Here is a 9,691-nt window from a genome sequence, read left to right on the forward strand (position 1 = left end):
AACATTCACTCAAAGCTCCAGAATTGTCTTGAAACACTTTCTTTGTGAGGTCATTTTTTTTGGCTTTATACTGTCAGTAATTCTCATACAATTTTGACATTAGATCCACCTTATTATGTGTAATTTAGAGAGCTCTTAAAATGGTTTTGCTGTTACTGTTTTCAGTGTAACCACACTGCCAGTTGACAAGTTCCAAATTTATGGCAAAATGCTGAGATGAACTGATGAGATCTCTTCTGTCTGCAAAGCCATGCAAACACATGTGTTTCTACTTTCTGTTTACATGAAAAGCAACTGTGGTGATCTGTGATATTTGGATGTCTGATAATATGGTAATTTTTAATACTGGTCATAACAGCTCTGTCAAAACTCCTATAACACAATGAAATTAACTGCCTATATGCAAAATGAGTAGAGACAGCTTTAAGCTTTTACTCCTATGTTACCACGGCATCTGTAAATAACATGGGCGTCATCTTTTACACGCTGAAGGCACCTCTCATCTGCATCGCTGTCATTATCACATATTTGTTTGTCTTTTATAGATTATATCGTTCAATCAATATTAGGTTGAAGGTTCAATAGTGTAAAATACGTCATTCGGCTTGGGATCAGAATGATAATAAGATGCTGAATGTTGCGCCCGGAATCATGTCTTGTGCAATGGTAGGTCACAGGTATGTTTGTGTTTTCTATTCATTGTCCGCATACCTAGTGTAAACCGTACATTAGCCGCATGATAAAAACAAATAAATAATGTTAATTAAAAAAACCTGATAACCAATAATTTTCATTGTTTTCATTCATTTACATTGCAGTGTAAATGTTTAATGTAGGAACTGAAGTTTCAGGCTGTTGTAGCTAGTCCAGTCAATTAGCGAGGAGCACACAGAACGGTAGCGTTAACTAGCTTCAAGCTAACGACTGCACTGAAACCCTGTAATTACTAATTTAATGCGAAGTAATATCGCAAAGTCTCCATTTTCATTTATTACTTGTCCGTGTTCTCTGACGCTCTCATTTACCATCAAAACCTGAAGACAACTTAAATAGCCCATATGGATTTATTAGTTTAGCTAACTTAAATGTTGACCTAAGTTACTATGGCTTTGCGTCCTTCTTTTACATTCCTTCAATATGTCTTTTCTTCGTTCGAACCCTCAATTCATGTGAATTGCTTATAAAAACAATGTGACTACATCTGCCATGTAAGTTACCGATCCAGCTGCTCAGCCGTATTGACCAAGTTATTAGTCAATTTCAGGTGGAAAGATGAGTTTCTTTTGGGCCGTTCAGCTGTACGAGTTTCACGTCAGCGTCCACTTCTGAGCTTCAGTCCAGCTGCTGAAATATGAGGCTACTGTAAGTGCATGACTACCCTCTGCTGGTGCACACACCAAGTAACTTTTTCTTTTCTAAGAAACAAATAAAATAAAAATAAAATTATAAAATAAGAATTGTATATTTAATACCATTACCACTTTCATGCTCACTGTTATAATTCTGATTTGCAAACATATAATTGGTTGTATAACTTACTCTAGCAAGGTTTTCATTCACAACCACAGTATCATACTGTATATGGGCATAAACAAAACTCACATCTAGAATTCAGAGTCAGAGGTAGGTTAGATTAATCATTGGTTTCAGTGTGGCAGACAGCATCATCAGTAGATACTTGTGCCTCTGACTGTCTTCATGTCATTTTGCGGGAGGTAAAAATAGACATTTCACAATGTTCATGGGAAGCAGAGTGTTGACGGAGAAATATTCGTGTCTGAGAAGTGGACCGTATGACGCCCGTCATGAAATATGTCTGCCTTGACATCACCCCTCTCTGAGTGACACATGAGTTCCTTTACCTGGATGATGTCACTGCTCGGAAATGCTATGGCAGGTGGTTTATCCACGAAGCAGAAAGGAAAGATACTGTGCAGGCTGGTTAACAGCCGCCTGAAACGTGTTACTTAATGTGAACTAAGCTCTAAATAGTTACGTGGTGTTTGGAATAATTTCAGTTTGTGTTACTTGCTCTGGATGTGGGGGTTTTGTGGTCTCTGACTCCGTCTACTGGAGAGTATTGTGTAACACTTGGTTGAGCAAGCCACACCTTTCCAAACCTCCTAACAAATAGTAGTCACCTCTGAGCCGAGCTCAAAGATATAAGTGAGTTGCCAGCAGCTATGGAGTAAATCATCTGCAGGACAGGACAAGTATCGGACTTTACGGAAACATGTTATGGACAATATTCTTGCTACTTAATGGACTGCTTATACTACTTCTCCTTTATTCCACTCGCATAAGGTAAAGCCATTCATTAATATGCTGATGTTTACTTGATAGTTGGTCAGCTCTGGACTGGCCACTCCTATAGATCACTACTAACATTTAAACACTGACATTGTCATATTTGTATTTTGGGGTTGTTTTGCGTTATGTGTGTAAATGAATGGCAAACATACTCCTGTTTGCAGGAACACTTGCCTTGAATTGCCCGTTGAAGGATGCATAAAGTATTTTCAATTGAACTGGAATTAATTTAATTTGCAGATAATCAAATGATTAGCAAAGCAAAATTTCATAGTTTATAATAGACTGAGTCTGAAGGTCTGTAAAACATTCCAAAAGTGTGTTTTTGTACCACCATTTAGAAAAGCTTTTCTATTATTTTAAGCACATTTGATATGAATCAAAGATGTGAATAAATAGCTGTAATTATATTAGAATACCTCTTTATTCAAATGTTGACTGAAAAAAAATTTGAATGTCTGAACCACGCTGACTACTAACTATGAGTATTATTATTTTTATCTCTAAACAACATAGAGAATAAAGCTCACAATAATTCTCATGGCTTATGCCGCAGCCTGCGTGCTGCATGGCCTTTCAACCACACCACTGAAAGCTCTTTTGACATAACTCCATGTTGACTCCAAACCGGTTGGTCAAGATTCATGAATGAATGAATGAATGAAAGGTACATAAAGATACTCTGTCACACTGCTGTGATTTTAATGAGTTTCCTTTTACCCGAACAGGAAAAAAAATGAGCCACCTCTGGACAAAGGTTGGATTCCATGGTTGGGGCACGCGCTTGAGTTTGGAAAAGATGCCACAAAGTTTTTGGCTCGGATGAAAGAAAAGCATGGGGACATCTTCACAGTGAGTTCTCATAAAGACTGCATGACGTCGTATTTTCATCTCCAAAAATGGAAATGTTTAAGCTGTTATGAAACTGATGAAAATTTGATGGCCAAAGATTCTTTCTGCATGCAGGAGCAAGAAGTCTGTCAGCTGATATGACGAAATTTATTATCTGAAATTTGAACTACAGCATGCATGTTTGGTGGCAGCAAGTTAATTAGTCGCTGCAAACCATTATTTCTTCTGATGTGGAGCAAAATGTTTCCCTGAATAAGGCTTCTACCAATTGAAAAGACAGGAAAGGGCCATTCCATGTAGCTTCAAATTAAAAGATGAGCTGTATTAGATCTAAAATAGTGTCCTTCCAGGTCCGTGTCGCTGGACGTTACGTGACTGTGCTGTTGGATGCAAACTCTTTCGATGCTGTGCTGAATGACACAGTCCTCCTGGACTTCACCCGCAACAGGAACCAGCTCCTGAAAAGGATCTTCAGTCTGCAGCTGCCAAGCATCAAACCTACAGCAGAGAGGAAGTGGATGGAACAGTAATAAATCAATCTTTTAAACAGACTCTGGTTCACAAAATGATAAGAGAAATGTGACAAATGAGTGCTGCAGATCTCAATATCGATTGATTGTTTCCTCAGGCATTTTCAAGGTCTCAGTCTGTCCAAGCTCAGCAGATGTATGAGGTCTCACCTTCGGAGCCTGCTGCTGAGTGACCAGAAAGGCTGCAGCTCCTCAGAGTGGAGACAGGATGGGCTCTTCAGCCTTTGTTACAGCCTGCTCTTCAGGTATCACACGGCACCTTAAACTTAAGCAAGATACTATTCAAATGATGTCAGTGACTATACTACCAGGAGTGGCAGACATGAATATTTTAAACTTTATTGCTATGCCCAGGGCTGGATATCTTACATTGTTTGAGAGGAGGGACAATGCCACTGCAGTCTATAAGGAGTTCCGCAAGTTTGACGAGCTTCTCACCAAACTGGCCCGCTGCTCACTCAAACGAGGTAAGCTGCACGAAAGCAAATTAACCCTGTAAAACCCAAATATAGAAAAACACTAAAAAAAAATAAAATAAAATAAAAATTCAACCATTAAGATGTTGTTGTAGGATGCATTTGAGGCTGAAAATGAGATGTGTGTTTTTTTTTAAAAATATGTTTTTGGATGTTTTTACAGAAATGTTATGATATTGGTTGACAGAGCTTTTCGAAGTATTGCAGCGGTGTGTGGAGGAAAGTTGCATCATCTCTGACAGCTGGACCTGAAAAATCAGTATTGGGACTGATAAAATCCTATTTCAATATGAAGTGTTTACACATTGCACTGAAGTAACCTATTCACACATTTAACTGGTCACACAATAGTGTATGGCTGACCAATTGTAAACTATGATTATCATACTAATAGGTATGCAGGTAGCCTCCAACAACACCTTACATTCCTGAACATCAACACGTATTTCAGAACAATGGAAAAAATGCCTTCCCCCAAGCATCCCCCACAACTGCTTTGACTATGAATTGATAGGAACATTTTCTTATCAATAGCCAAGACAAAGGGCAGACAAGAAAGTCCTGCTTTCTGTGATGAGGGGAAAATACTGAGTGTTGAAGGTGGTTAGAAATCATTATAAATAAATGAAAATGATTAGATATGGCAATATATCTTTGCACATTAGTTTCTAATACAATAACATATAATCTAATATGAGGCTAGAATGTGTAAATCATGTGAAGTTTAAGTTACATTGGGAAAATTTATATTATTCCTCTCAAGGCATTCCTCTCAAAACAGGGTTGTTCTGACTACCACATTCACCCAACGCTGTAATATTGCAACAATTACAAAACAAGCTCTAAATAAAATGTAAGTCACATTTTCCACAATGACTACATATGGACACGTTCTAGACACTGTAATAAACACAAAAATTTTTTAAAGCATTTTACTTACTTAAATCAGATAAATCAAATCCAGTAAATTGAGAGGATTATGCTTTCTCAAAAAATCTGGAGGTTGTGTGACTTCTTGACCTGAGGCCAGGCCCTATATACAAATGTATAACCCAATACCATTCTGAGACTGAACAATAGGACCAAATGAATATGTTAATGTGGTTGAACCCAAAAAAAAGTCTTTTTTTGGGGATAACAAAAATTGTTGTAATTCTGCAACAGGGCATGTATGAACTGATGTCGGATCTTTTAACAGGGGAAAGCAAGACAGCCAACTTATCTAGGGAGCGACTGTGGGACATGCTGTCTCCAAACTGGTTGAGTGGAGGGTCAGAGTCGAATTCCTGGCAGCAGAGCTACCATCACTTCCTGCAGGAGGAGGGAGTAGATGCGGAAATGCAGAAGAGAGCTTTACTCTTGCAGCTGTGGACCACACAGGTGAGAGCTGGTTTATTGTCTGCCTCTCTTCCACACACAAACACATAAACCTCAGACAGACACAGGGCCACACAGTGGCAACAAAGCATGCAAACTCTCCACACCCACACAGTGCATGCTTGAATACCTCGCCAAGGTGCTCAGCCTGCCAGCAACACACAAGTGAGAGGCAATGGATTCTTCGCTGCCAGTTCACTCAAAGCTACCTGCCTCAACTTGTAACTCGGAGCAGAGTTTTGCCAGGTTTGATCATGTGAGTCAACTTCCATGACATCTTTTTCTTGTTTGAGGTTAAGTAATCGCACATCAATACAGTGTGTAAGACAACCGTGTTAGTCAGCTGTTTACTCTTTTTCCTTGTAAACACAGTTTCAGGCACTCTTATGACGAACTTGTGCCATCTATCAGGTTTTCCACAGCTGACTACAGTGCAGTTCCACTAAAAATGGTGTCTAACCTGTGAGCATGAATACAGCCATTGTTTAAATACAATGTATAAAGCTTTGCTTTGTCTTGTGCAAGACTTCTCCTTAACCTCACCCATAAATAAATTGCCTTGTCAAATATTACTTATTCAGTGTACAAAGTTGGCAATATGAATGATATTGACATAGGTGTGAATACAGAATTGTTCCTCGACCTCACCAGTCCAGTCAAGTTCAGACCAACAAGGTGTCATTGCTCTCTGCTGCCAGGTGGGGGAGATAGCAAGCTGTTTGATTGTCTGCCCTCATATGCTGCATTTTAGCTGTAAAAGCTTCAGCCCTCTTTTAACCTGCCAGCCACACTGGAACAGCAATTGTTCACCCAGTAACACCAGTGTATGGTATTTAAGAGAGGAGAAACCTTTGCCAGGCCACCCAGTGCGACCTCTTTTTCAGATGCTCTGCTGGTCTGAGAAGGACCTCTCTTCCTCCAGCATGTTTGTTTGTGCTTTATCGCGTCTGCTGGGGATATTGGAGCACACAGTCTCAGTCTGGGAGGGAAACTGGAGCACCACTGCAGAGAATACAGGGATTAGATGTGAGAGTAGTGAGACGTGCCACAGTGAATGTGTGCGTGCTACAGGCAGGCTGAGGTATTTTAGCTAGGCTTTCACTGAAGCCACCTACCACTTCATCAAGGGTCCCGCACAAGCTGGGGGTTGCTGTTCTCGTTCCATTTACAAACAAATCAAAGTTATTGACTGAAGTGTATATAGACCGAGTGTTTTGTGAGTCTTGCCTTCCCAGCTTTTCCTAGTGCACAGCTGCCAGTGAGTTGAATCATTCCCTAAATAGCTCAGCATTTTGGGAAATATGCTCATATGAGAGTTCTTAGATGAGAAGATTGAAACTTCCTCTCTCATTGTTATACACCAAATATGCAGCCGGTTATCTTGGCTTGTCCAAAGGTAACAAATCTGCCTACCAACACCTCTTAAGCTCAGTGATCAACATGCTATATCTTATTTGTTTAATCTGACCAAAAGCTGAAGTGTAAATGCAACACAACTGTATCTGCCGACAGGCATGCAAATGTTATCTAATATAACTCTTTAAGCATGTTTCCCGAAATGCCAAACAACTCCTTCACAAACATCTGGTGATCTGACAATCTAAGAGGGCAGTAAAGATGTCGGAATGCACCTTTAGTTGCTTTTTGGATATTTGCCCTTGCTGTCAATGGAGAGCTGACCTGAGATGTGTGGAGGTAAAAAGAACAGCTCCCTTAACCCACAGCAATTACTGTCTGACAGGCTCATGTGTCTCTCCCAGAGAGGCTGACAGCAGTCTCTACAAAGTGTGGACGGATTTACCGGCTTCTCTTCATGTCAGTCATATTGAGACAGCATCCTTACAGAATGGAAATATTAGGTGAAATAAGGAGCAGTACTCTCTCTTTTTTATATGGATTGTATGTCCACATATAGAAAATATTCACTGACTTTTGTGCTGTTAGTCAGTAATGCTAGTTCATACTAGAAGCTTATATTTTGTGCTTTTGTGTTTTTCCTTTCAGTGTAATGCTGGACCTGCTGCCTTTTGGCTGCTTGGCTTCCTGCTCACTCACCCTGAGGCCATGGAGGCTCTTCAGTCAGAGATCAGAGACCTTACTCTGCAGGACACTTCCTTACAGCATCCCCCCATTAACCCGCTGGAAGCACACAGCACACCTGTGTTTGGTACGTAACAGCTGCTAGCAGCCTTTTCATTTATTCACTTGAGCTCTACCACCTTGGGGTTTAGCCTCTCCAGTGAGATGGAAACAAAGGCTCTTGTGACTTGTTGGAAATAACAAGATACATGCAGCGCATTAAGACAGTGACAGTTACAATAAAAGTTTGGCCTTTGATTCAATTAAATACTGATTACCTTTCATATAATCATATCGTGCTAATATTTGTGGCACTCCAAATTACGCCCGAGGTCACCGCTGATTTAACTCACGCCGACACCCCTCTGACATCATCCGCTCTGCTGTCCTTTTCATTCTGCAGATAGCATTCTGAGTGAGACCCTGCGGCTCACTGCTGCCGTAATGATCGGCAGGGAGGTGGTGCGGGACAAGATCCTGCGCATGGCCAGTGGACAGGAGTACCACCTCAGACAGGGGGACAGAGTGTGTCTGTTCCCCTTCCTCAGCCCTCAGATGGACCCAGAGATACATCAAGAACCACAGGTACTATTGTCTGCAGACGCAGCGTGTGCTAGCGCAGACAGCACCAACATGAAAATGCAGCAGTTTTTGTGCGGGATATGCTGTCACATTTTGTGGGAGCCTCCACCGTCATGATACGTATAGTTGTTTACATCCATTATGATATTTTTAAGCCATGTTATAGCGCATAAAGCAGTCTTGAGGAGGCAGGATTAAGCAGTGTGATTTGAAACGCCGACAGAATGCATCCTGTGGGATAAGCCGCTAAATGACAGCAACTGAAACAACTAGTTGAATAGCATGAGAGCAAGATGAATTCCCAATGTTCATGCTGTTTGTTTGTCGTCAGTGGTTGGAGGTGAGACATATGATCGAACACATTTGCACGATTTTATAACGTGCTTTTTTTCCTTGTCTCCTCTAAACAGACTTTCAAGTATGATCGTTTCTTAAATGATGATCTGACGGTGAAGGATGAATTCTACAAGGATGGCAAAAGGCTGAAGTACCACACCATGCCCTGGGGTGCAGGGAGAAACATTTGCGTCGGGAAAGAGTTTGCTGTTACTACCATTAAACAGTGAGTGTTAAAGTCCACAGCCTTTTTTTCTTTCCATGACGGATATTAAGTTTTAAAATGATGCATTCATGATCAAAGCATTTCGTGCAATTTCATCCCAATTACTAGACCAGTCCAGCACAATCCATCTCCACAGAATATTCCCCCTGTTATGATTTCAGTCCTGCTCTCACATCCTCTATCATCATTAGCAACAAGCTCTAATGTAGTAATTGCTTATACTCTGTAATGAACCTGAGAGCCACAGAGGACAGCCAGTGTGTGTTTGTCAGACGTCATATCCGGTCAGAGGTTAAAGGTCAATCCTTGTAATCCTCAACACACAAAAGGGGGAGCAGGTTAGTTGATGTTGATGTGAATACTCGGGGGGCTTTACAAGCAGTTACTTTGGAGAATTTTTCTTTTTATTTCCATTTGGTCGATTTATTGATTTGATTGTCTGCCTTTCACCGGATTGCGTGGAACCTGCATTTCCTCATATTAATCTTGTGTAATAAATCCTGTTTATCACTGAGTGGTTTTGTCGCCTCTTCTAAACTGCTCTGCCCGTCTTTGTCTGTAGATTTGTGTTCCTGCTCTTGACCCATCTTGATCTGGAGATGTGCGACGCAGAGTCTAAATTGCCGCCAGTTAATCCCAGTCGTTACGGCTTCGGGATGCTCCAGCCAGTCGGAGATCTGCAGGTCAGATACAGACTGAAGAGGATGCGGCATGAAATGTGACTTGAGAATTTAACTGGAAAAAAAAGGTTGATTGATAAACCTTTTGTTCACATGTACTGTAGCACTATTTATTCTAAGTAATATTTACTCAGTGTGCCTGTGTATCATATTTAAATGTATTATTTGTTACTAATATTTTCAATAAAAAAGAAAAACAAAGCACGTTTGACCATTTGTAGGTTGTACAGTCCTTCTCCACTC

The 9,691-nt window shown here is 40.6% G+C and overlaps 1 protein-coding gene across 3 annotated transcripts; it reads left to right on the top strand.

Annotated features, from left to right (window-relative positions):
* Positions 1–449: 449 nt before the first annotated feature.
* Positions 450–9,691, top strand: ptgis (prostaglandin I2 (prostacyclin) synthase). 3 transcript variants are annotated; one of them, XM_070958719.1, is made up of 10 exons: positions 450–666; positions 3,039–3,162; positions 3,513–3,688; positions 3,791–3,937; positions 4,047–4,159; positions 5,367–5,548; positions 7,550–7,712; positions 8,028–8,209; positions 8,617–8,768; positions 9,331–9,656. In XM_070958719.1, exons 1-10 carry the CDS (start codon positions 635–637, stop codon positions 9,488–9,490), a joined length of 1,431 nt encoding a protein of 476 aa, XP_070814820.1. In that variant the 5' UTR covers positions 450–634; the 3' UTR covers positions 9,491–9,656. The 3 variants fall into 3 exon arrangements, with proteins under 3 accessions (XP_070814820.1, XP_070814821.1, XP_070814819.1); XM_070958720.1 differs by having other exon boundaries at positions 453–1,362; positions 9,331–9,691; XM_070958718.1 differs by lacking the exon at positions 450–666 and adding an exon at positions 877–2,304 and having other exon boundaries at positions 9,331–9,630.

This window comes from Chaetodon trifascialis, chromosome 3, assembly GCF_039877785.1.
Source record: "Chaetodon trifascialis isolate fChaTrf1 chromosome 3, fChaTrf1.hap1, whole genome shotgun sequence".
NCBI classification, from domain to species: domain Eukaryota; kingdom Metazoa; phylum Chordata; class Actinopteri; order Chaetodontiformes; family Chaetodontidae; genus Chaetodon; species Chaetodon trifascialis.

Bases quoted from the DNA above. Each gene is read 5' to 3' on its own strand.
- ptgis (XM_070958718.1), top strand. From the start codon at position 2,234: ATGTTATGGACAATATTCTTGCTACTTAATGGACTGCTTATACTACTT. The intron at 3,689-3,790 runs GTAATAAATCAA...TTGTTTCCTCAG, and splicing joins GAGAGGAAGTGGATGGAACA to GCATTTTCAAGGTCTCAGTC. The intron at 4,160-5,366 runs GTAAGCTGCACG...ATCTTTTAACAG, and splicing joins CCGCTGCTCACTCAAACGAG to GGGAAAGCAAGACAGCCAAC.